Here is a 26240-nt window from a genome sequence, read left to right on the forward strand (position 1 = left end):
TGGACTGAAGGGGAGGGCTTGGGGTCCCCCCACCACCATGATGGTGTCTGAGTTTCTAGGGCTGCGGGCGGTCCTAGTGTCTCCAGGTGGGGCCAGCTGGGGTATGGGGAGCAGGGCTGGACTGAGCACTTATGGGTACCAACTCCAAGCTGAGACCTCCAGCTCCCAGCACACTCCTCTCTCCCTGGGCAGACACACCCAGAGCTGGCATTACCATATGGCATCGTCGGTCTTTGTACGTGTCTGTCCCCTTGTAAACTGCAAGTCACCAGAGAGCTGAGACTCTCGGATGGGAGATCTGTGTCCCCTCCCAGCACACACCCCTTGGGGGACATCGCGTTGTAGGCTGACATCACATTTAGTCTGTAGGTGTTACCCCCCCTCCCAGATGAACTCGAGGCAGAAGGGTCCAGGCACCTGCCCAGGCGGTCTGTCAAGCGCTCTGCTGGGATTTGAACTTGCTCAGTGATGGTTATAAAAGAGAAGGCGGGGAACTAGAGTCCACTGGGCCGTCGGGGCTGCCTCTGATGCCGGGCAGGGGTCGATAGGGGGGTCCCGCAGAATGACATCCCAGGCGGAGTCACCAGCAGTGTGGACTGGGCGGCAGAACAGGTTTGGGTTGTCTTAATCCGGACGCAGTGTATCTTCTCCGCCTTTGCCCTCTAATGAAGAGCCTTGCCACAAAAGCCAGGAAGGAAGCTCAGAAGAAAGAGGCCATTGTTGGAAAGCGTTCGCTGCATTCAGACACACTGCCTTGGGCACCTGCTTCTCTGAACAATCTCTCCCTTGTTTCTGATCTTTATTTGTGAGCTTCTCTGTGAGATGTCTGGGTTTTGTGTTTGTTTGTTTCGTTTTGTTCATTTTTGTGGTTTGGGATCTCAAGGAAACCAAGACCGACCCGAAGGATTTTTTCTCCTTGGCGTTCTTTTGGCTTCCTTAATTCTGTGTCTCCAGCCTGCTGTCTAGTTAAAATGTTGCAATGTTGAGGGCGATGACAATGTCACATGACTGTCAGTGCATGATTCTCTGGAGCTGGCACCCGGCATGCCTGTGGCCTTTATTCATTGGAGGCATTGAAGGAATGATTGTAAAACACAACACGTTGAAACTACAGCTCAACACAGCCCTTGTTTCCTGGACCATCATAAACAGCACTTAGATCCTATGTCTTGAGATGTCTTGACGTTTGAAATCTATATCTACGTTCAATTAAAAAAAATAAGAGCCTCTGGGCTAGAGCAGGTCCAGAATTGTGTACTCCTGTCCCTCCATCTCAAAACTAGTGAGAGGGTTCTCCTCCGTGCTCTTAAGTTCTTCGAGGACCTCACAGCTCAGTAAGAGAAGGATGCTCTCTGTCCCTGAGAACAGTGGGATAGACATGCCCGAGGCCCCCCACGCCACTGTTAAGATGAGATGGAACTCGGGCTTCCACCGTGAGTGTCCCCTCTCTGCATCCCATCCCTTCTGCTGCCCTGAGTCACGTCTAGGGCTCAGGGGCCAGGTAATCTCCCCCAAGGATACGTTTCCTCTGATTCTTTTAAATTTTATTGGAGGGTTCTCTTCTAAGATTCTCTCTCCCTCTTTTTTTTTTTTTTTTTTTTGATTCGTTGAAACATCATCAGTTGACAATGTTGTGTCCATTTCTGGTGTACAGCGTAATAGTTCAGTCACACATATACATACAAATATCCCTTTTCAGACTCTTTTTCATTAGAGGTGACTACAAGATATTGAATATTGAATATGAACTTACTGTGTATCTGTTTTATATGTAATAGTTAATATATGCAAATCTCGAACCCCCAGTTTATCCTTTCCCATCCACTCTCCCCCCGGTAACCATAAGTTTGTTTTCTATGTCTGTGAGTCTGTTTCTGTTTTATAAATAAGTTCATTTGTGTCTTTTTTTTTTTTAGATTCCACATATGAGCGATCTCATATGGTACTTTTCTTTCTCTTTCTGGCTTACTTCACTTAGAATGACAATCTCCAGGTGCATCCATGTTGCAGCAAATGGCATTATTTTATTCCTTTTTATGGCTGAGTAGTATTCCATTGTATACATATACCACAGCTTCTTTATCCAGTAAGATCATCTCTTATTTAAACCAGATCTTGCTGTCTCACGTGTAACAAATAACGGGAGAGCCAGTTGCTGATGGAGACTGTCATTAATATTTTAAACCAAATCACATAAGTTCCTAGAGAAGATTTGTTAGATGTCCCCAAACAATATCATTTATTTCTAAGTTTGTTTACATTTTAAAGCCCTCCTTTATTTTTTTTAAAGAACTCATTCTAAATCAACTCCTATTAAACCAAGGGTCAGACTACAAATAACAGTATTCATCACGTCGTTAGTCTGAATTTTTTCATATGTTTGCCCTTGATCACACAGAAGATAAAAATTCAAAAGGTTAATTCAAAAGATGCTGATCTGGGCAGAGAGGGGAGTTTGGCTCCCAGTCACACAGTTGAAGTGTTTCCATTTCCAGTGTTGTGTGCGGGTGGGTCCTCCCCAGCACCCCACACTGCAGATGGCAGGTGAGTCAGGCGGTGTGGGATCCAGGCATTGGTTAACCTGGCCTTGCGGTGTCTCGTCCAGTGAGCCTGCCCCTGGGGCCCGGCAGCCCCTGCAGCGTGGACGGGGTCCCGCCCGTGCCCCCCGAGGCCGAAGAGACAGTGTCTGTGGGCAGCTGTATTGCGTCTGAGGACACGACTGAGGACTCAGGAGTGATGAGTTCCCCCTCAGACGGCATCTCCCTGGATTCCCAACATGATAGCATGAAGTCCAAAGACAAGTGGACCACAGACCAGGAGGACTGCAGTGACCAGGACCTGGTCGGAACCCCAGAACTGGGCCCCCCAAAGAGCCCCTCGTGGGAGAGGAGCAGCTCTGGGGGCTGGCCCCCAAGGTGAGTCACGGGACCTCTGGGAAATGGGGAAGTGGGGACCATCCTAGTCTCAAAGGAGGGAGGTCTTTGTCACGGTGACCCCACCAACACTTGATAAGGCTCGACCACATGCCAGGTGCCCTCCCAGAAGTCCCCACACCCTGACTGGGGCATTTGTTACCCACAGTCACGTCTTCGGGGTCCTTCTAAGCTCAGCAGGTGTTTATACAGAACACCCAACATTGCGATGTTTCTTTTCATCCTTTACACAAAGGGCGCCATACGCCTGTGGACTTTTTCACTCCGCATCTCGCGTGTAACGTTTATCCGTGATGACGTCTGTGTCATTCGTTCACTTATCGATCTGTTTTTAAATTAACAGACACTTGAGGAGCTGTGGTTTCTCACCCCTGGAACCAGTGAGCAAGGGAGACATACGTCTCTGTTTATACATAGAGTTTTCCAGAAAAGAAATTATTAGACTTTCAGGAAAAAAAACTCATCTTCGGCGTCTTAGAGCATTGGCAGATCGCTCTCCAAAATGATGGTCTGTCTATAAGGGCTGCCAATCCACGTCACCACCAATCTGCGGGATTCGTAGGCATCTTAAGAGTTGGAGTCATGCAGGTGTCATTTGGCTTTAAGATACAGTGCTCTGCAAGGGGAGGGTGTAGCTCGGTGGTAGAGCATGTGCTTAGCAGGCACGAGGTCCTGGGTTGCATCCCCAGTCCCTCCATTAAAATAAAAAAAAAATCCTTATTGACTTCCCTCCAAAAACAAGAACAAAACAACAGCAAAAACGTTTTTTAAAAAAGATACAATGTTGTGATTAGTAAGAATGGCCATCTTGTCCTCTGTGTCTTAGCAACTCCGTTTGCTCTCCTATGAATTGCCTTTCCCTCACCTTTGTTTGAAAAAACAAAAATTGAGAGGTTATTCTTTTTTTAATCATTACTCTCCCCTCTGTCAGTGATTTCCACGCAAAGAGCCTCGAAGACGGTGGCTTGAATTTCATGCTGCTTTATTTTGTTGCATAAAATGCTCCCTTCCATCGTCGTGTTGTTGAATTTGTCCCTTTTCTCCTGAAGGTGTGATGATCTCTGAATATTTAAGAAATCTTTCACCTCCCCCCAAAGGGCTAAAGATGGTCTGACTTTCCGGGAACAGGTGTGGTGCGGCTTTCCCACGTCTGGGCTCCTCGCGAGCCTCGAATTTATTTTCAGGAGCGATGTGAAGAAGGAGTCTGTTTCTCCCACGGATTCCTGCTTCCACGTTGGTCCTGTGTCAATTTTCTGTATCCACATCAGTGTCTTTCCAGAGATCTGTCCACAGAGCTGGTTTATCTGTCTGCCTCCATTACAATTCCTTTCTCCATCCTTATATCCAAAGGCAGAATTACCTCACCAGCCCATTCATTTTTTTTTCACCTTTTCGATAATTTTAAGAACCATGCGCACAATGTCTTAGAAACAGTATAAGGTAGAATCATTTTTTTAAAAAAATATTCAAAGTCACCAAAATGAATGAATGCCTTTATATTTTTCATGTTCTGTCAGCAGCTTTGGGCGTATGAACACCCAAATCTCTGGTTAATGAAGTGTCAATATTTTATTTTGATTTTTTTTTAATTTTTTGTTTTGGGGGGGTAATTAGGTTTATTTATTTTATTATTGTTCATTTGTTTTTTTTTTTCACTTAATGGATGTACTGGGGATCGAACCCTTGACCTCGTGCGTGCTAGGCGTGCACTCTACCACTGAGCTCTACCCTCCCCCCGATTTTTTTTTCACCCTAAGAGTGAATCACACTCTAATCTTAGAGAATAGCTCTTCCATTTAAAGGTCAGTTCCAAGGCCAAGTTCATGTTTCATCAATTGGTGGCAATTGGTCGGTTTCGCCTTTGCAAGACGCGGGATGCGTTGAGCGGGGGGGTTGGCCTGTGCTGTTTGCAGACCCAAACCACGGTTCTTCCTTTACAGTCCATTTAAACATGAAGACGAGCAGGTTTGCAGGAATCCCCAGCGCTGCCCCGCTGGTCTGCACGGGGGATTCACGCGCCCCGCTCTGCATCTGAAACGAACCGGACATCTTCCCCTCTGGGCCCCAGCGATGCTCCTGTAAAAGGGCTTCGCTGGTGTTGACCCCGGGCAGGGCCCCATCGTGCTGGCTCCTGTGCAAACGTGTTCTTGTTGTCTGTGACCACAGCCGGGATGGTCATGGGGTCTCTGGCGCTTTGTGCAAACCGGTAGCAGGCTGTGCTGCTGAGCCCCCGTCCCCGCGGTGCCACTGAATTGGAGGGTAGCGTGGAGGGGAGGGAGGGGACTCTGGAACCTGCCAGACCCACTTGGAATCCCACCACTGCTGACCACTTGCTTGACCTTCGAGGGCCCACCTAACTGTGACCCTTTCATTCGAGCGCAGATCACACCTCTTACCTGTCGCAGGCGTCCAGGAGCGCCCGGTGTGCGTGGCAGGGGCCTGTGGCACGGCTGTTGGGTGGGATTTATTATCAAAACCACCGCTGTCCGTTCAGGAAACAGAGCATTGTGCATTTTGAGGGCGGATCGCCCGCCTTTTCTGGGCCCCGGTCAGCTCGGGCGTCGAATGATGACGGAGATGACCTCTGAGCCCAGGGCTGGGACCAGCTCTCAGCCCGTGGCTTTTCATGGAATGATTGCAGTTCGCTTTTGTTTTTTTAAACGAGACTTATCTCCGTGGACAGATCTGACCCCCTCAGAGACCGCAGCATGGTGTATCGCCTCTTTTTTAAGTCCCAGTGCGTAATTTCCCACGAATTCCGCCCATGGCGTGAAGCAGGGGTTAGAGGTTCAGAGGCCACAGAGGGTGGTGGGAAACACCTTTTCTCTAAAGAGCACGGCCCTGCGGCTTCCTTCCAACTGTGACCTTGAGGGATTGCACACCCCGTGCAGCCGGTTTTTGAAGAGAAGCCAGAAATCCAGGTTTTTCCGGGTGGCCTCCCAAGTTTTCAGTCTTGGCCAATAAGTCGCACCTGCAGGAGCCAAACTGAACCCACCCCAGGTGAGTGCTGGATGCCTCGGCCCATCCTCCTCTCCAAGCTCATTTGCCAGCTTCGGAGCATCCCTGCAATTCCTCGGGTGTCTTCCGAGATCTCGCCCGTGAAAAATACCCCTTCACAAATGCACGCGGGGAGTTCTTTATTCTTCTCTTGTCCGAGGAAGATATAAAGCCCATGAGAACTTCTGCAGCCAAGCAGCCTGTCTGAAATTTCCTCTGAGCACCACTGGGGAGATGCTGTTCCACACTGTCGCCACCCTTCCACACTGTCACCCTCAAAAGTCCTTGCAGATACGCACTTCAGCTCTGTGGCTGTAGAGAGAACACACTGCCTTTTTTTTTTTTTAATTGAAGTGTAGTTGATTTACAATGTTGTGTTAATTTCTGATGTGCAGCATAGTGATTCAGTTTTACATATTTTTTTTCATATTCTTTTTCATTATAGGCAATTACAACATATTGAATATAGCTCCCTGTGCTGTACAGTATAAACGTGTTGTTTATCTATTTTATATTTAGCAGTTAGCATCTGCAAATCTCAGACTCCCAATTAATCCCGTCCCACCCCTTCCCCTGCTGGTAACCATAGTTTGTTTCCTATTTGTCTGTTTCTGTTTTGTAAGTAAGTTCATTTGTGTCTTTCTTTTGGATTCTGCTTATAAGTGATATCATATGGTATGTTTCTTTCTCATAGAATGCTTTTGTTAAATTTTTTTAATTAATTTTTAGAGGAGGGACTGGGGATTGAACCTAGGACCTCATTCATGCTAAGCATGTGCTGTACCCCTGAGCTGTACTCACCCCAAAAATACACTGTTCTTTTTTTTTTAATTGACATATAGTCAGTTACAATGTGTCAGTTCCTGGTGTCCAGCACCATGTCCCAGTCATGCAGGTACATACATATATTCATTTTCATATTCTTTTTCATTAACGGTTATTGACAAGACATTGAACATAGTTCTCCTGCGCTAGACAGAAGAAACTTTTTTTTTTAATCCATTTTTATATATAGTGGCTAGTCCTTGGTGACTGGTGCATCCCAGGGTTGTGCGCCGTGGTCCTGTCCGCAGACGAGGGCGTTGAGAGCCTCGGCAGCCCGAAGGCAGTGAAGGCTGGAGGGGGCAGAAGCGGGAGGGGGCAGATGGCCAGGACTGGCCAGTCCCCACCCAGAGATGAAGTCTGCAGAACTCAAGTGATCCGAGATGAAGCAGCCAATTTCAGGTGCCCAGACCGGCCGGGGGGCAGGGTCGGCGAGATGAGAGCCCGTGCTTGGGGGATGGATGGCAGCCCTGGATCGAGCTGACACTGTGAGAGCAGAACCGCCCCTGTTCACGGCGGGGTGGCCGTGACCTCGGCCACCTGGACAGAGGCCCCGTACAGGAACACGGCACGGGAGCAGAGTTGTTCAGAGAAAAACAACAGTGACTGAGAGCAATTGTAACACTGTGCAGTTTCAACTCCCCCCACCCCCAGGGGACGACGGGCAGGGCCAGCAGAGGCCCCGATGGTGAACTCGCTCAGCCTGCCAGCATCTCTCCTCCTGTGCCGCCGAGACGGAGGCCCCAGAGCCACCTTCAGCAAGGGAGGCCACTTGAAGGGAGGGTGGTACCCCAATCTCAGTGTACTGCTGGGCCCTGACCCAGCCAGCCTCCCTGCTCTGGAGCTGAAAAGAGGCCGCGGTGCCTCCTGCCCGCCATGACGTCGGGGGCGCAGACCAGGATCTCCTGCAGAAGCCCACGGAATGCCGCCCTCCAGGCCCAGGGACCCGGGGCTTCAGACTGGTGGCTCCGGGGAGAGGGATGGTTACGATCCATTAGTAACCCTTTGAGGAGAAGGCGATGGCATCGGGGAGGAGGGGAAAGCAAATTCTGCTCGATCGCTCCCTCCTGGAGCTTCATAGCAGAAAACAAAATGCGTACGTTGCCATTGTTGTTTTTGGTTTTTTAATTTTTTTAGAACACTTATTTTTTGTACAATTTATTTATTTTTGGAGGGGGAGGTAATAGGATTATTTATTTATTTATTTATTTATTTATTTATTTATTTATTTATTTATTTATTTATTTTTAGGGGAGGGACTGGGGATGGAAGCCAGGACCTCGTGCATGCTAGGCACACGCTCCACCACTGGGCGGCGCGCAAGAGGCAGACGGAGGGAAGGGGCAGCGGGGAAGCTGGCCCAGGCGGAGGGCAGAGGACTCAGCCTGGGACCCCCAGGCTTCAGCAGGAAGGCTCTGGCTGGAAGTGGGATGGGCGGGCGGGGAACAGGTCCAGAGCCCTGAGTCCCGGGGCCTGGCCTCTGATGGGTTTATCCAGTGGCTCAGGCCGGAGCCTGGGTGGAGGGAGAGGGTGAGGGGCTGGCTGCGGTGCCTTCTGCAGGACTGTCACACACACCACTGTAAGATCGTCACCGGGACATTCTGGGCGCTCGGCAGGAAGATAAAAAATATTGTGAACACCGCATACCGTGTGTATTGGGCGTGACATAGCCAACGTGTTAACAACTTTTCCAAAAAAAGAATGACTTCCTTACAGGCTCAAAGGATTACTTCCAATGTTACCCATTTTTTAAAAAATTGCCTCAAGCTGCTTTGTACCAAAACGAGCATAATGCAGAGGAGAAAGGAAGAAACACTGGCTGGAATCCATCCATTTCAACGAAGCACCCTGGTTGGTGCTGTGGTCTGGGTTTTTGCCTGCCTTCCTCCACAGACGCTCCGCCAGTTACTTTTAGATCCTAGGGGTCTTGATGTCTTCACATAACACGCAGGCTCCAGCACTGATCTGTGGTTCCACGTGGACGTCGTGGTCAACACGTTGGCTGGCCTCTGTGCCCTCTGAAACCAGCACGTACTGTTGGAGGGAACGCCCCGTGGCCGGAAATTGCAGAGTTCGTCCCATCAATATGATCATGGCGGTGTCTAGACTTTCCCTTCTGTAGGATTATTTCCCTAAGGCCACTTGTCGAAAAGAGCGACTAAGAAACCAAAGATCTTACCAAATTAAAGCCATGTGTCTGCTTCTTGACAGACACGTTCATGTTGGTCTCCAGTTAAAACCAGTAGCAGCAAGCGTGAGGGTCTGTCATGGTGTTTTTGCCAGCTTGGGAAGAAAACTTTGTTTTCTCTAGTTTAACATTTATAAAATAACACCATTAGTGGAACTTTTTAATTAGTTCTGAATTCTGGTTCACATCATTCTGTTCTCACGGAACGAGGTGGTTTTGCAGACTTTGAAGGAAAGGCAAATGCTTTGAAATAAAATGATAGATATGATTTTGTTTGGCTGGATTTTAAGCATCGTAAACTAGGGGCCAGCGTTTGAAAAGAGCAGTTTCCTGTTTTAAGTACTAATTTATAGAGCGCTTTCCATCTGTTTCTCTGGCATATACTTTATAGAATATTTCGATTAAATTTATTTTAACCATCACGTTCCGTGAAAGAGACAAAAACCACTTTCAGTCAATGCGTTCAATTAAAGTCTAAGGCAAACGCGACAGGAAAGGAGCCTGGTGCCTCCCGTGGTCCTCGTTAATTGGTTCCCATGCGCACACATCTCCGCCAGCCCCCTTTGTCTGCCTTGTCAGGGGACATTAGCCCAGACTGATCTGGAGGCCACTTCCTGGCTCTCAAAGGGACACAGGCACCGAGTAAGAAAAAGACTCATTTATGGGGGACACAAACTTTGCTGCGTAAGTGGGGACGGCACAAAGCACACTTCATGCACATTTCGTTATCTGGGCCTGATTAGTAACGGTGGAAATTGGTCCTCAGTTTTAACAATCAGTGGGAGAGACCTCCCTCCAGCTTTCTCTGCAGACAGACAGTCGCCCACGACGTGTCCCTGTCCTCTGCACGGCGAGAGAAGGGAGCCCAGGGCCCTTGCAAAGGCCGCTTGCAAATCGCTCTGGCAGCCGTGGTCCCATGGATGCTGCTGTCCGGGTGATGCAGATAAGGGGACACCCTCTGCCCTCCAAGGGTGGGTGACATCTTCCTGGATGCACGGGGGGCAGGGCCACATGGTGCCTCTGGACCCCAGATGTGGCCGGTCCCCCTGCTCCGGGTCTGGGAGCCCGTGAGGCTTTGGTAGCTCCAGGATCCGTCTCTCAGCACATGGTCACCGAGAGTGACCTCACCCGCCGTACAAATGGCTCCTGGGGCTTAAAGTAAGATCATCTGCACCTTGTGTGAAGCCTGGCGTGTGCGGGGTCCCCATGACACAGAGGATGCCCCCATCCAGTCACGTCCCAGAGGGGGCTCGGGGTGAGGGGGCGAGAGGGCTGTCACCACTGTCATTGCCTGCGTGGTGTTGCTGTCACGGTGGGCTTCGCTGTGCACCACACGCCACAGACACACCACACACATCACACACACACCACACACATCTGTGTCTCAGGGTTCCAAGGGAAAACCACCACCGTGGCCCGGGGACTTTGGGACTGCAGGAACTTGACCCTGAGCGTGCTTTCCTCAGAGAGGCGTGGACTGGATACCTAAGGAGGCAAATGAGCGCTCTCCCTCTCCCCTTGGCCATCCCCAGGAGTGAGACAGCTGCCTCCGGTGAGCACGAAGACCTGCGTCTGAGCAGGTGGCCCCAGGACACGCTGGCCGAGCCCGAGGAAGAGCTGGGAGGTAAGAGCCGGCAGGGGTCCCAGGCACGCCTTGTGTGACCACGGGAGGGCAATGTCTGCAGGAGGCACGCAGGTGCGGGGAGGTGGGGGGAGCCGGCTTGGAGAGTCCGGACTGTCCCCTGGAAACATCCGAGCAGCTGCTTAAAACCAGCTCTAAGCAATACTGATTTTGCATATTAAAAAAGTGTTCTTCACACAGTAACAGGGGAAGTTCCCCAGGACTCAGATGAGTGAGGGAAACACCAGGAGATGAGTGAGTTTCTTTATTACACCTCTCCGCCCCACGCCACCCTTTACTTGCAAATCCGTGGTCTGTCTTGCAAACGACCGCGTCTTGGCAGTGACCCCTGTTACAGAGGGGCGTCCGTGGCACTGCTGTTGCGTGCGTCTGGGAAAAAAAAAAAAATACTGTGAGGACAAAGCAAATTTAAATCATCTAGAAATCTTCCGAACAAAGGCACACAGTGGAAATAAAATTTGATACTGGCCGTGCCTGGGAGCGAGAAGACGGGAACGCGCTGCAGAGGGGACCCGTAGGCTTGTCTGACCCGCTCTTGAGTTGTCTGTCCTCTGAAGAGGTGGGTGGGCGACCTGAAAAGTCGTCATCGGTCGTTCTGTGTCCCTCGGGCTCTACCCACCTGGCCCGCTGCCTCCTTTAGGGCTAATTCTGGGGTGCTTGAGACCAAGTCGCCTGCCCCTTAAGAAGTGAGGTGACAGCCGGACAACACATAGATTTTCTGTTGCTTCCGGTGAACAAGAGCAAGATAAAGGTCAAAACCCCAAATTTTAACGTAAAAGATGTTGGCAAACTGTTGTCATCTCGAGACATCACAGATCTGCAAACAGGTCCTCTGCTGAGTAATGGGAGTTGAGACCGGCCCGAGGCACGCGTAGATCACAACCCAAAAGACCCTTTAAAATGGGCGCAGGTAACTGAGACCGAAGTAGCCTCAGGGACAGCAAAGCCGGGTGCGGCGTCACTGAGGGAGCAGCGCAGGGGTCGGACGGGCCGTCTGTGACCTGTGCTGCCCTCCTTTGCAGAAATGGAAAACAGGAGCGCGCTCTCCAACTCCGCGCACGGCTGCCCGCGGGACGCCGCCATCCTCGACGGCGATGAGGAGCCAATCCCGGTCACGTTCATCGGGGAGGTGTTAGACGACCCCGTGGACGCAGGGCTGTTCTCCAACAGGAACAACAATGCCGGCTCTTCTGATACGGGGAGCACGCACAGCACGAAGGCCCCCCTGCCGCCGTGCCAGGCTGCGCCCGGCCAGCAGCCTGGGATGGGGAGGGCGGCCACCCCCGACCCCCCATCTCCTTCTGAGGATGCTGGGAAAGAAACCAAGCCAGCCGCGTCCAGCACCTGGAAGGATGTGAATCCAAACAAAACAGAGCCCCAGACGACCTCGGCCCCAGCGCTGCACACACGTGCCCTGGATGCGAGGGAGGGCAAGGCAAGTGGCTCTGCTCCCAGTAGAACGCCGCCCGCCACCGGGAGGCTGGATTCACAGCCTGTCAGGGAGACGGAAGGCGGTGCCAACAGTGATGTCTCAACCCCACCGTCCTGGTACCAACGAGGCCAACACCCCGGGGGGAGTTACGGCCTTAAATATGGTCTCACAACATATAAAATTGTCCCCCCAAAGTCAGAGATGAGGTGTTACGACAGAGGAGTGTCCCTCTCAACGGGCGCCATTAAGATTGACGAGCTGGGGAACCTGGTGAGCCCCCAGGCACCCGTGGGCAGGACCCTAGTCCCAGGGGCGCCCTCTCTTGAAGCAGAACCCCAACCCATTGGAAAAGTCAAAGAATTCTGGAGGTCCAACTCTACAGAAGAACCCTTGGGCCAGCCCACAGGGGGCTCGGCCAAGAGGACCCCCACCCCCTCCACGCCAGCAAAACCACAACCGCAAGAAGGCAGACCCCGAGCAGAGCCCACGTCCCCAGACCCCAAGGGGACGGTGCCTCCACCGCACCCGGAAGATGGGGGACCCCTGGAGGAGCGGAGAAGCTGGCCACCCACGGCAGCCCCTCGTCCTGAGAAAGTCACCGCCGCTAACACCGCGGAAGTCCATTTTCTCAAACCCCAGAGAAGGACATCCAGTCAGTACATGGCGTCTGCCATTGCCAAGCGCATAGGGACCCAGAAAGTCCACCTGGAGACGCGCGTCGGAAACGATGGGGAAGGGTCGGCAGTGGGAGCCCATCCCGGGGCGCACACCGGCAGCCCTTACAGAAGGTCCTCTACTCAAGACTGTCCGGCTGGCGTCCTCAGAAATTCCCATGTCCCTCTAGTCACAGCTTCCCCGAGGGATCAGGGTCCCCCGGGACGGAGCTGTGGTCTCAGTCAAAGACAAAGCGCGAGCAACCAGAGGACCCGCTCGGCATCTGACCCCAGGTGCACGCCGGACACCACGAGTCCCCCGCCCCCTTGCTCAGGAGATGACCAGACTCCTGGCCCGGCCCTGGTGAATGGCTCCAGGTGGGTCCCGGTCCCCAGCGAGCCGCCTCACTCCCCGAGGGAGATCGGCACGAACGGCCATGCTGGACGGGAGCCCCTGGGGCGGGAGGAGAAGCCCCGTTTGTTAAGCACGGATGCACTTGAAACCGATGGCACGCAGCCAGCCAGCATCTTTGGGCCCAAGAAGAGATTCAGACCCGTCGTCCAGAGGCCTGCCCCGAAGGACATGTCCCTGCACAGCGCCCTGATGGAGGCCATCCATTCGGCAGGAGGGAAGGACGGGCTTCGCAAGGTGAGGTCAGCGGGCTCCCGCCTCCGGGACGGGCACTCCCCACATCCCCGCCACCCCATCACTTAGGTGGTCCCGGAGGAGGGAAGGCGGGCTGGGAGTGAGGGTGGGCCGGGAGTGAGGGTGGGCCCACGAGGTCCATTTGACCCCGAACCCCGTCTCACTGCCTGCAGAGTTGTTCACTTAGAGCCACCAGGGAGACCACAAGTGATGGGTCTGGGCTGGTCCACACTGCCTTCCGGCCCCTGACCGCCCTGGGGAAGGATGCCACACCCTGGGGGAGCGGAGGGGCGGGGGCAGATTGTCCATAGCTGGTCCTTGCCCGTGGCGGCGGGGGGGATGGTAAGTGGACAGTCAGGCAGGCTGCACCCCAGATCCCTGCGATTTTAGCACTGGTGGGCTGTCATCCTGCAACAGCCTTAGGGACAATTTGATGATTGCCTCATGAAGGCATGTATCACCTTACAAATACTATATCTCATTTCATAGCAGCACCAACACCGAAGACTAGGAAGTAGGTCCTCCATTTTGCAGATGGGAAAACTGAGGCACCGTGAGGTCCAGTGGCCTGGCGCAAGGTCACCCTGCCAGTCAGTGGGGACCTAGGACTCTGATCTGGATCTCCAGGACTGAAATGCACGTCTCAGCTCTGGAGAGCCGGGACCGATGACAGGAGGCCTGGGCATTACGGGGCGATCATACAGTGATACCCTAGACACATGACCTTTGATTTTTGTGGGGTCCATGCAGAATCTTAATTTGATCACATCGCACTGATGAATGCGGGTTTCCTTTAGCACTGCTTTCCCGTCAGGGTTTCCCCACCTCCCGAGTGCAATGTGCTGAAATGACCCGGTTAATACTCCAGATTGCAGAACACAGCCCGGAGCGAGGGCCAAAGACCCCGTCCCACGCGGAGGCGGACAGCGAGCGCTCGGCCCTGCTGGCGGCCATCCGAGGACACAGAGGCGCCTGCAGCCTGCGGAAGGTGGGAGAGGGGCCCAGGGACCGGGGGATGCTGCGCATGCCGGGCAGCGCTCAGGTTTTCTGAGTGCTGCTCAGTCATCATCGGAGTGGCCAACTCCACCATGGGCGAGACGCTGCAGAAACTCTCCCTCCCTCCCTGGATGTGACGGTCCTGTCCGCACACCCAGCACTCACTGTGCATGTCCCCAGATTCCCGGGGACGCCCAGCCCAGCTTCAAGGCTTAGATCCCCCAGCGGCGGGAGTCTGCAGCCTCGCAGCTCTGCGAATGGGGCTGCCAGCTGGTCGCGTGCAGCCTCGGGACCAGCCTGGCTGGAGCTCAGGGCCGGGGTGTCACCCAGCCTCCACAACCAGAATCCAAAGAAGAGCGGGGTGGGCACCCTCTCCTCGGGTTTGGGGTAGGGACCGTCCCCATCGGTTGGGTGTTGGATGTGCAGACATGCCACGCTGAGGCCGGAGGAGGGGGGCGTCCCGGCCGGGCAGGACCTGCCCCGCGCCATCGTCCCTGGCCCCGCGGAGGGCCTGGGGGAGCCGCGGGACAGCGCTCGGCTTGCTCAGGGTCTGGTGCCCCGCGCTGCCCCCTCGGGAAGGACCTCTGGGACACTGCCCTGGAACCGTCTCATTGCTAGGTGTCCTCCTCCGCCTCCGAGGAGCTCCAGAGCTTCCGTGACGCCGTGCTGTCCGCACACGGGTCGGGACCCCCGGGGCCCGAAGACCTCGGGGTCCAGTTCCCGGCCGCCCCGCCGCCGCCGCCCCCTCCGGCCACCCAGACCCCCATCACATCCCGGACGGCGCCCAGGGCCAGCTCGGGCCCCCTGAGCAGCCCCGGGGATGCCAGGCAGGCCCTGCTGGACGCCATCCGCTCCGGCACCGGGGCCGCGAGGCTGAGAAAGGTGAGGATGAGTGACTGCGTGTGACTGTTCCTGGCGGGGTGGGGCCGTCGGCCTGGGCCCCCGGGACACATGCGGCCAATAAGGGCCAACCGCGTCCTCCTCTGAGAAGCCTGATTGGGTGGCCCTTCCCCGCTGGGCGTGGCTTCCGTCCCAGGAGGTGCCCGGTGGCTCTGGGGCAGACGCATGCGCCTTGTGACATCTGCACCTCAGATCGTTTGCGCTTTGCCTCTTTTGCGCTCTCGCACCTTTGGGGCTTTTAAAGCTGCAAAGCCTTGAGGAAAACACCATAAAAGTAGGGCTCCGGGCGCCACCGAGTGTGAGCTGGGCTGTCGGTGTGAGCGGACGCCCCTTTATCTGCCCACGGGCTCCAGGACGCGTGTGGCCGGGGGGACCCTGGGTCCCAGCGGGGCTGCTGCCTTCCTCGGGGCTGCGATGCGTGAGCCCCTCAGTTTTTACCCAGGGCGCCCGGCCATCCTAGGCTGGCTTTGGGGCGTGCGGGGCTCACGGCTAAAGCATTCCTTTAACACACAAGTTTTGCATTGGCGACAGTGCTGCTTACGATAAAATCCAAAAGCGTACATTGGATGCAGGACGAATCATCACCTTAAAAATGTGTCTGCCGTTCGCTCTTCAAGGCGATGGGCGGTCCATGTGCCTTGTTCCGCGGTGCAAACCGAATCCCTCCGCCTCTGGCTGTGCGCTGGTCCCGGACTCCTCCAGCGACCTGGGTCCCGGCTAAGCGCCCCGCTCTGTCCGCTGCTCCCCCTGCAGTGAACACCGCCCTCTCTTCCTGAAGGCCGGGCCCAGAGGGACCCCCATTGGCATCTGCTGTCACATCAGTGCTGAGACTCCCTGCGTCTGACAGCCTCCGTGGGTCTGATTTAAATGCATTATTTCAGGGGGCTTGGGGTGGACACCTGGGGTCCTTTGATCCGTGTTTACATTCAGAACATTCACGGGTCCAGCCATCACCCTGCAAGCATTTCTTGAGAACCCACCAGGGTCCGGGGACTGCAGGAGCTTCTCTTGATGGAGAGATGGATGGAGTGTTGTATGCGGCCCCCGAGGCTCTCGGCCAGGGGAGGGAGACGGGAGTATGGAGTTTGTCGCTGGCCTTGGGGATGTCTCGCAAAACTAGAGGTCTGACAAAAGCCCCAAAAGATGAGTGGGCATCTCCTCCATCCCCTTCCTGGACTCAAAGGCTGCGCCTTCCATTTCGCAGACCGGGAAGCGGGGCGCAGGTGTCCGCAGTGGCCTGTCCCAGGCCTTAACTAGGTCAGGGCGGCGGCCGGGCCCTGGGAAAGGCCTCATTCAGCCCCACGGCCTCCCCGCTGCCCCGGGGCCCTCACAGGCGCACATTTTCCCACCGCGGGAACCAACTGATTCGGGCCACACGTGGGTCCCGGCCCTTGCTGGTGGCAGACACGTGACACCATCACCACAAGGGCCCCGGGAGGCCCGGAGCCAGCAGCGAACGTCCGTCCTCTGGAGCCCGAGGGCCCTCACTTGTGGGCGAGAGAAACGCAAGTTCTGTGACTGCGGGCGGGGACGTCAAAACCGTCCACAGCCAGACATCACACGCTGGGCTCAAACGGCTGGACCTTTGATGCGGGCCGGTTACCCTGGAGTAGGTCGGGGGCACAGGGTCCGGTGTGCCCTCGCTGGCCTGTGTCCTGCCCTCTACCAGGGGACCTGTTTTTCCTGCAGCTGGCACCCAGGAACGCCTGTCACCTGGGACAAAAGGCTACCCACTGCGGTGACCCCTCAGGGCCTCCACAAATGCTGTTCCCCATTCCTGGAGGGCTGTTCCCTGTGTTTTACCAGCTACTTCCCAGTCGCCTGGCTGTTGCTGTATTAAGCTCAGTTCCGCAGAAATTCTCCCCGAGCCCCGGTCCCTGTCACAGCACCCCCTCATTTCCCTGCATAATCACACCCCCGCTCTGACTTCGGTGTCACTTCGGTGTGATGCGTGCCTCTCCTGCCACAGCCCGGGACCCTGAGCTCCGGCGGGTCCCAGCACCTCAGTCAGCGCCGGGCACAGAGCGGGTGCTCAGTACCCGTTTTTGGGGAGAAGGGAGAAAGCACCCCTTCTTGGCCACCGTTATTTCCTGGCTCTCCAGACCGGGCGAGCGCAGCTCGGGGTCCGTGTGCACAGAACCCCTCTATTCCCTCATCATTATCGCATCCGTCTTAAAATCGGGGGCAATTCCCAGGTTGCTCCTGTTACCCCAAGAAGTAAAGACCCCCCCAGTTCTCGTCAGACCTGAAAAATAAGTTGACAGTCGGGAGACGGGGCGTTGGGTAGCGAAAGATGTTTAAAGATTTATTTAAAAAGGGAAAAATTTACCCCCAAGCACAGGAGGAGGGCTGCCCCAGGGGGGAAGCAGAGCTGGGCTCGGGGTGGAGGGGGTGGTCAGTGATGTCGGGGTCCGTGCCGCCGAGCCCACCTCCAGCCAGGGGAGAGGCTGGATGAGGACCCCCCACCCCCAAGACTGGGAGCCGGACAGCCTTTCCCCGAGAGCTGTGCTGGGAACTCTTTTTGTCCAAGAAAGGCTCAGAGGGGGCTGGGCTGGGGGCATCGGAGACCCTCCGGGGGCTTCCAGGCTTTCTTTCCCAGCACCCAGGCCTGCCTGGGTTTCTGATCGCTTTCTCCTCGGGGCTGTGAGGAGGATGCGAACGGTGTGATGCCTCAGCGTCTGGGAGGAGCAACGTCCCCAGGTGGGACTGGCCCCACCCGCGCCCCCGGCTCCCCACGCGCCCCTCGTGACGGTGGCTCTGTCTTCCCCGCAGGTGCCCCTGCTCGTGTGAACCAGCGAGAAGGCGACGTGGCGGCAGACACCTGCCCACGGGACGCCGGGTCACCACCCAGGAACCCCGCGGGGCGAGGGGCCTCGGGACCGGCCTGCTCCGTCTCCAGGCCAAAACCCGCCTCACTGATTTTTGGTTCCCCGTCACCGGGGGAGGGGGACTGGGAACGTGACTGCCACGCGGCTTGTGCCAAGGAAATATATTTTTGCCTCTGAATCTTGAAAGTTGCCAATAAACGATTCTTGTTGGCCGGTGAATGGGACCCCAACACTGTACGTAGTTCCTCTGATGGACAAAGCAGAGGGGACCATTCACGCCTTAGATCGATTTTGGACCTTTGAGACTTTTACACGTACAGATGGTCACAACCCTTTAGTCGCTTAAAATCTTTTGAATTCTAGGGGGAAAAAAAAAATCAGTGAGTCGATCGCAACAATCTGAATGTAATTGGCTACTTGATGCTACGTGTGAGAAAAAAAAAAAAATGGGAGGATGCTTTCCAAGGTGACTTTAAGGAGTTAATGGAAGTATTGGTTTTTCTTCCTCAAATATTTGGGGTCATGGCTTCATGGAAGGTTGCAGACCATGATCTGACCAGCTAAGCTATTAAAAGTCACCTGTGGTCACTTGGAGGAAGAGTCACATGTGACGCACGAGCAGGGCAGCGCTGAGCTCTGCGGCAGGGGTGGTGGCGGGGATCAGCATGGCGCTGGAGTGGCCGGCCGGCGCCCCCCCTTGGACAGCTGTTCCCCGCGGGCTGTGAGGTCCAGCACGCCTGCCCCCGAGGTGGCTGTGCACGGAGCCCGGGGGCTCCCCCAAGACGCTTAGGAACCCGATGCAGGGCCAGGAGCGGGGACGTTGGGTGTCCGCCTGTCGCCCGGATCAGATCAAAATCGCGCTCACATTTGACAGTGCGGGTTCGGTCCCCATCATTTACAACAGAAGTTAACTGAGGCCGTGGCTTTTCACATTTTATTATATTGGAAAGAAGCTCGTTAAGAGGTTATCAGAAATTAGGAGAAATTGAGAAGTCAAATTTCTGTCTTAAATGAAGCAACGAATACGGTGAGGTCATTTTTGAATGTATGACAAGGAGAGTGGAAACTTCGCCCCGCGTGGTCCGAGGAACGCCCCGCACCCTCCCCGGGGTGGCCAGGGCATCCAGCCAGTTGCTCTCAAACCGCACTGTCCCTGCTGTTTGTCTCTTCGTGCCACAAATAAAAGAAGGTGACACTGTAGCCCTTGTGTGAATTTCATGACTTCCGGCAGCAGCCTGTCTGCATGCCCTGTCCCCAGAATAGAAAGAAAAGGTTCATTTATTCCATCAATCATTACCGGGTTAGAGCAGACAAAACGGGAGAATTCGTGCCTCCGTGGCAGTTTGCATCATAAACAAAACAAGTGAACAAAATGTTGAGTCCATTTAGATGCTGGTAGGGTAGTGATTCAGAGAAAATCATGAACACAGAAGGAGCACCAGAGGGTGGCGAAGACAGGCCCCTTGCTACGGTGACATTTGAGTAAAAACCTGAAAGAAATGAGAGCACAAACCATGGGTGAACGCCTAGCTGGCAGGGGCAAGAGCAGGTGCAAAGGTCCTGAGGCAGGATTTTGCCTGGTGTGGTAGACGAACAGGAAAGAGGCTAGTGCAGAAGTATGGGGGGCAGGGGGGTGTCATACAGTTTCCCTGACTGCTGGCCCCCCAGTGCTCACACATAATTGGTGCCTCATTTCCCAGAGCAGGCCAGGGGAGCAGCAGACTTGCGGGGCCCAGACATGGGCTCTGGGGACAAGAAAAGTGGTCCAACCGAGTGCACGCCCCAATCCTAGCTCATTACTGCTCACACAGGACGGGACCAACTTTATACTGAATCCATGGTTTGTTGAATTAACGTTAGGGTCTGCACCCCAAGCCGGGCTGAAGCTTGGGTGTGGGGTTGTGATGTGGGGCGTGGCACCCACTTTGGCATCAAGCTTCCATCATTCGGCAGAGAGCTTCACCGTTGTTCTGGGGGGCTCTCCAGCTACCTGACTGGCCGGGAGGCACCGTTTTCCAGGCGAGGCAACCGTGATCCATGGAGATGCAGCAGCCTGATTGCATTGTCCTCTTGGTTAAATCAACCCTTCTTTGCTCCCTGTCCCTACAGAGTTAAATCCCTGTTCCCACGCCCGTTGGACCCTCCCCACTGCCACCAAGTCGCTGATGGATCCCGAGGGCCTGTGGTCCTACTCCCCTTACGCCTCGCCGGGAACACACAGCACCCACCCTGCCGCCCCACCCACTGCAAAACCCAGCCCTGCAGAGCATCCCCTCTTTCTCCCCAAACGTCCCAGTTTAGAAATAAAGTCTATGCTCTTCCTCGTTGCTGGGGGCAGATGAGACGTCAGTAAACGCATCTCAGGAAGCAGGATGGGAGCCTGGGTTTCCGGTGTCCAGTCGGGGATGTTCCCCACCTCCGCTCTGCCTCCCGTTGGCAGGAACCCCGCCGTAGCATCCGAGGTACCAGCAGAGTGACCCCCAGGCTTCCAGGAGGCGAGAGGGGGCTCAGAAGGGTCGGGAGTGAAGCGGTGCCTCCCCCGGTCCTGGCCCGCGGCCTCCGGTCAGCCCTGCGGTCTCCTGCCCGCATTGGCGCCGAGAGCCCGGGGTGGCTGTTCCGGTCTTCCTGGGCCGCATCACTTCCTGACGCCTGTAGCAGACCCGCCGGCAGGGACACGGAGCTCTGGCCCTCTGCTTTTTACAGCAGCACCCTATTTACTAAGCAGTCCACTCTTAAAGCTGCATCACTGCCCCGCTGCCCCCAGGGGGGACCCCAGGATGGACGGTGAGCCCTGGAATGTGGGTTCGCCCTTCTGACCGAATCCGGATGGATGGCGCCTGCATTTCTGGATCCGGTCTGCCCGCCCGTAGCCCTCCCTCTGCCCTGCTCAGCCTTGAGACAGGTCACCCCAGGGAGAAAGTTCCAGAAGGATCTGATTAGTCAATGGCTGATGGGCAGATGCCCAACTGGGGGCAGAGGAGACAGCTGGGGAGCCTCCAAGCTGCAGTGATGGGAAGGCCGGGAGGAAGGGTGGAATTGTCATCCGGGACAGGTTTGCAGCCATGGACACAGCTGGCCGAGCCCTGGATGGAGGGCAGGAGGCCAGCAAGGCGGTGGCATCGGGTCAGCTAAGAAGGGGCTCGGACGAGGGGTGGACGAGCAGCTCAGAAGCCAGGCAGTGAGGGGAAGGCCGTGGGCGGCCGGACACCAGGATGCTCCCCGCCATCTGCCACTGGGCCCTCCAGGGACACCCAGGGCTGTGGGAGACTCACAGGTGAGCCAGAGGCGGGGGGCCTGGGAACCAGGCAGGAGTTCTCGCCCCCAACAGTGCATGTCCTTCAGCAATGAGCCCGCCCGGCCGGGGACCGCCAGCTCCCACGCTGTGGTGTGGACGAAGCAGTCCCCACCGCAGTGTCCCCGCGGCTCGGTGACATCATGGCTGTCAGGGCAAGCAAAGCAGGAAGGCGCAGAGGGGCCGGATGGCCAGACAGCGGATGCTCGCTTTTCCCAGAGTGATGAATTAAATCTTATACGGACCCGCCTGGGTCCCTGGCCCGGCCAAGGCTCTCTGCCTCCGCAGGGGAGGTCCTTTTTCCATCCCAGCTCCAGCAGCCAAATGACGGAACTGAAGCTGAGATGGAAACAGCACAAGCTTTATTCAGCGGCCAAGGCTGGAGTGAGGACCAAGTTCCCGGACAACCTCTCGCCCACGTGGCGAGAGAGATTTAACTGTAAAGAGGGGAAGCCGAGGGCAGAGGAGTGAGGCTGAGGGTGCGGAGGGGCAGGGCTTTTTCGAAGGAGTGAGGGGCCACCCCACCTGCCGGTTATCCTGTCTCGGCCCTTAAGGTCCGGTCCGGCCAGCGGTGGGTGTGTCATTTAATATGTAACCACATCAGCATCTGATGAGACTCGGTCTGTCGGAGGTCAGCGTCGTCCCCACCTTGCTCCCAGCTGTTTCCATCTGGGCTCCTGTTTGTGGCACCTTTCTTATCCCTGGACCCTTTGACTTGACGATTTGTGTTCACTCCTGCTGACGGTGGGGGTGGGAAGGTTCTGAGCAAACACCCTTCGCAGCTCCGGCAACAATTTTGCTTGGTACCCACGAGGCGTCCGCGTCCACAGCGGGGCTGCCCGAGGGGCCTCCTCCGGGGAATTTGGACTCGCTCTGCTGCGCAAAACAAAACAAAACATTAAAAAAGCTGGTGCATAGTTAAGAGTCAATGTTCTTGGAAGCAGCAAAGAGCTGATAGACGGCAAGGAGCCGCCAGATCTGAACGGCAGAGGAAGCGGGAACCCAGGTGGGTCACCCGCCCTCAGAAGCCGCTCTTTGCCTGACACATTTGCTGCACAGGGATTCGAGCTTTAATTTTTTAAGGTTTCATGGAGCACAGGAGCAGGAGTCCGTGCCCCAGGCTCACAGCAGGTGGCGGCTGGGGGGGGGTCTCACAGGAGCTCCTCACAATAAGGTGGAACCCCGAAGGGCCACCTCCTGGGAGTGGCAGTGAGCCACGGCACGGGTCCCAGGGGAAGCAGAGCACAGATTCGCATCAGGTGGTGACCCCGGCTGATTTAAGGGTTTGACTTTGGTGCCATGTGGTTTTTAGGTTCCTCGTGACCCCAAACACCTAGACGTGAACTGCATTCATCCGTTACCCCCTGTTATTTCTGCAAGTGGTTTTGCAGACAGAGCCAACCCGGCAGACGTGGAGACTGGAGCCCAGGATGGAGAACCGGCAGGAACACGCTGGGGCAGAGAGTCGGGCAAAGACTTGTGGGCCTGGATGATCACACAGAAATGGTCAAAGCTTCCAGTGATGGTGCTGAAAGCTTCCAGACAGACTTACGGATGTGTGCACGGAAAAGGAAACCGTCCCCACCAAGGACTCTAGAGTTTTTTAAAAAATAAAATAAAATAACCAAAATGGAAAACCCAGTGGGTCGTTTTAACAGCGGATTCGACACAGCTAAAGGCAGCGTTTATAAACTGGTGAGGGAGAGGTTATTTCGAGGGGCACAGGGGATGAAAGATAAACAGCACGAGGGCCGGAGGAGGAGAGAGGTGCTGGGGTCTCTGAGAAGAACTGGGGTTTCATTAGAGGCTGAGCAGCAAAGGGAGAGACATTGAGGCTGGATTAACATTCAAACAGGCGGGAGGGTCGGGACGGGGGTGGGAAGGGATAAACCGGGACTTCAGATTTGCAGACACTGACAGGTGTATATACAATAGATAAACAGGATTACACCGTAGAGCACAGGGAAATATATACAAGATCTTGTGGTGGCTCACGGTGAAAAAGAATATGAAAATGAATGTATGGATGTTCATGTATGACCGAAGCACTGTGCTGTGCACCAGAAATTGACACAACGTTGTCAACTGACTCTGTAACTCAATTAAAAATTTAGAAATTAAAAATTAAGTAAAAAAATAAAAAATTTTTTAACAAAAGTTAGAAAAATTAAGAGGGGGGAGGGTAGCGCTCAGGGGTAGAGTGTGTGCTTAGCAGGCACGAGGTCCTGGGTTCCATCCCCAGTGCCTCCTCCAAATATAAATAAATAAACCTAGTTACCGCTCCCTTATAAAACAAAAGGAAAAAAATTTTGAAGAGAGAATGGCTGTAAATTTTCCTGAATCACTGAGATGCTGTATTCAGTTCCCAGGGCTGTTATCCAAAATGCCACAAACTTGGTGGCTTCAAACAACAGAAATTTGTTATCTCACCTGGTCGAGGCTGGACGCCTAAAAGAAAGGGGTCAGCAGGGTCTGCTCCCTCTGAAGCCTCTTCCAGCTTCTGGAGCCTCCTGGGAACCCTTGGCACGCCTTTCCCCCGACAGTTCCTGCCTCAGTTTCCCCTCTCTCCCCCCTCACTGTCTGCTCAAGCCATGCCTTCCACCCCTGGCTGGGCCATCTCATCAGCTAAACACCCAAGCTGATCGCCAAGGTCCGCTTTCCTCGGAAGGTGCAGGGCCCTGCGGGAAAATGAAGTCCACGTTTAGACAAATCAGAGAGAAACCAAAGAAAGCCGAAGATAAAGAAAAAGCATCTTAGAAGTTGTGAGCAAAAAAAGAAAAGTCAGAAATGATCAAATCAAGTGTAAAATGTTTGCAGATACATAAAACATGATGGGAAATGCACAGTTAAAATGTGATCCAAGCTTTGAGGTGACAGAAGCGTGTAGCATTGGGGGGTGCAGGGCGGTTCCGACCCTGTGACCCAGGACGCGTTCGGAGCCCCTGTCCTTATCTGCAGAACGCAGGGTTGGGCAAGCTCGTTCAGACGTCACTTCTCGCAAACTGGTTCCAACATCGCTCCTGGAACAAACAGCCCGGGACTCGAGGGCCTGGGCGGGCGTGGTGGTAACGCGGTAATCACCGTGGACCTTCTGTTTCCTCTGGCTCTTCGGATGGGGAAGTTCCAGTGCGCAGGCTCAGGGTTGGGCGAGACAGAGACAGGCAGGCCCACAGGTCGCACCGAGGCCCTGGAGGGGACGGACGCGAGGCCGGTGGCGCGGACTCTCGCTGAAATGAGGGTCTGCGTGCTGTCTGTCTGCCTCCAGCCTCCGGTCCCGTCGAGCTTCCTCGCTGGGGAGGCTTCTGTTCCCCGTGGTGCTGGGCACACTGACCCAAGGCAGGGCCTCCTTGCCTCCTTCTCTGGCTCCTGCTTCAGGACACACACCTGACCCATGTTCAGCCCAGTGGGCACGTCCCACCTCACCCCCACCGGCTCTGAGGGCCTGCAGCTCCAGGCAAGGAGAGGGGCGCCTCGGGAGCAGCTGCTTCGACTGTTTCTGCTGCTGCCAGCACCCAGCACCCTGCAGCCGGCACCCAGCAACTCAGCACACAGCACCCCAGTACCCAGCACTCATCACCCAGCACCCTGCAGCCAGCAATCAGCACTCAGCACCCAGCACCCAGCATTCAGCACCCAGCACCCTGCAGCCATCACCTAGTACCCCAGCACCCAGCACCCTGAAGCCATCACCCAGGACTCAGTAGCCAGTACTCAGCACCCTGCAGCCATCACTCAGCACACTGCACCCAGTACCCAGCACCCTGCAGCCAGAATAGATAAACAACAAGGACTTACTGTACAGCACAGGGAACCTCTCTCAATATCTGTAGACAACTTACAACAGAGAAGACCTGAGAAAGATTACGTGTGTGTGTGACTGAACCACTCTGCTGCGCACCTGAAACGAGCACAACATTGTAAATCAACCACACTGCATTTTAAAACAATGTATCGTTTCCGTAAAAAGCAAAACAAAACTGAATGCTCGGGCACTGGCTGCAGACCAAGAGCCACCGAAGCCTCGGGACAGCTCCACATTCTGTAAGTGACCGTCAGATGAAGGTGGCGTCCACCAGACGCTCAGCAGTGAGGGGGGGCCGGCGCCCCGCTACGGGGACAAGGGCCTTGGACAAGCCATGAAAGCCGCTGAAGCCCGTTCCCCCGCTTGCAGGAGTCACTCCTTCTAACTGCTGGGTGTTAATTCGGTCTAACGTGTGACGCAGGGTGACTCACCGGGACCCTCACAGCGCCTGCTGCTGAGCGCCCTCCCCACCACCAGTTGGTTAAGACCCAAGGGCAGGGGTGTCAGTTCGCTCCTGACTTTCACAAAGCCATCCAGCCCCGTGCCCAGTGCCCAGTGCCCAGGCCCGCCCTCCAGCCCTTGGAGAACCCGGGCTGCCTCCTGCCCATGGAGTGGGCTCGCATCCTTGCAAGCGTCATAGGGACACGGCCAGCCCCCTTCCTGCTTTCACCCACGTCCCTGAGGGGCGTGGGGGGCAGGACAGAGGCCCCCCCACCCCCTCCCGATGGCTTCCGCACAGGCTCAGGCTGACCACGCCCCGGCCACCCCGCCGCGCGCGTGGTCCTCGCGCTCCAGCCGGCGCCCTGCTTCCGTCCCCCCACGGATGCAGCGAGGCCCTGGGCATCCCGAACTCAGTGTTCCCGAGCATCGCCCAAGTGCCTGCCTGCCTCGGACAGCTCTGTGTTTACGTTATCCACACAAGGCAGGTGGCGAGGCGCACACACACCCCGGAGGCCAGACAGCCAGCCCCGGGCGGGGGGAGGAGCCCGGGGTCGGCCCCCTGAGCTGGGCAGGAGGATGGAGGCCACCAGGGGACCCCGCCCCTGCCACCAGCCAGTGAGCCAGGGAAAGGGACCCCGTGGAAACCAGGGTCCTCTCAGGGGGCTTCC

At 55.4% G+C, this 26240-nt stretch overlaps 1 protein-coding gene across 17 annotated transcripts in view; it reads left to right on the top strand.

Moving 5' to 3' along the window:
* Positions 1–19237, top strand: part of COBL (cordon-bleu WH2 repeat protein) — a 152968-nt gene extending 133731 nt beyond the window's left edge. For 12 of the 17 annotated variants that reach the window (XM_032476275.1, XM_032476277.1, XM_032476279.1 and 9 more), the window contains 6 exons: positions 2606–2915; positions 10407–10564; positions 11605–13316; positions 14182–14301; positions 14928–15191; positions 17982–19237. In XM_032476275.1, the coding sequence (XP_032332166.1) occupies positions 2606–2915; positions 10407–10564; positions 11605–13316; positions 14182–14301; positions 14928–15191; positions 17982–17999 (2582 nt within the window). In that variant the 3' untranslated portion in view covers positions 18000–19237. The remainder of the gene's footprint in view (positions 1–2605; positions 2916–10406; positions 10565–11604; positions 13317–14181; positions 14302–14927; positions 15192–17981) is intronic. The other 5 variants (XM_032476264.1, XM_032476271.1, XM_032476266.1 and 2 more) reach the window with 1 other exon arrangement.
* The last annotated feature ends 7003 nt before the right edge of the window (positions 19238–26240 follow it).

This window comes from Camelus ferus, unplaced genomic scaffold, assembly GCF_009834535.1.
Source record: "Camelus ferus isolate YT-003-E unplaced genomic scaffold, BCGSAC_Cfer_1.0 contig313, whole genome shotgun sequence".
NCBI classification, from domain to species: Eukaryota; Metazoa; Chordata; class Mammalia; order Artiodactyla; family Camelidae; genus Camelus; species Camelus ferus.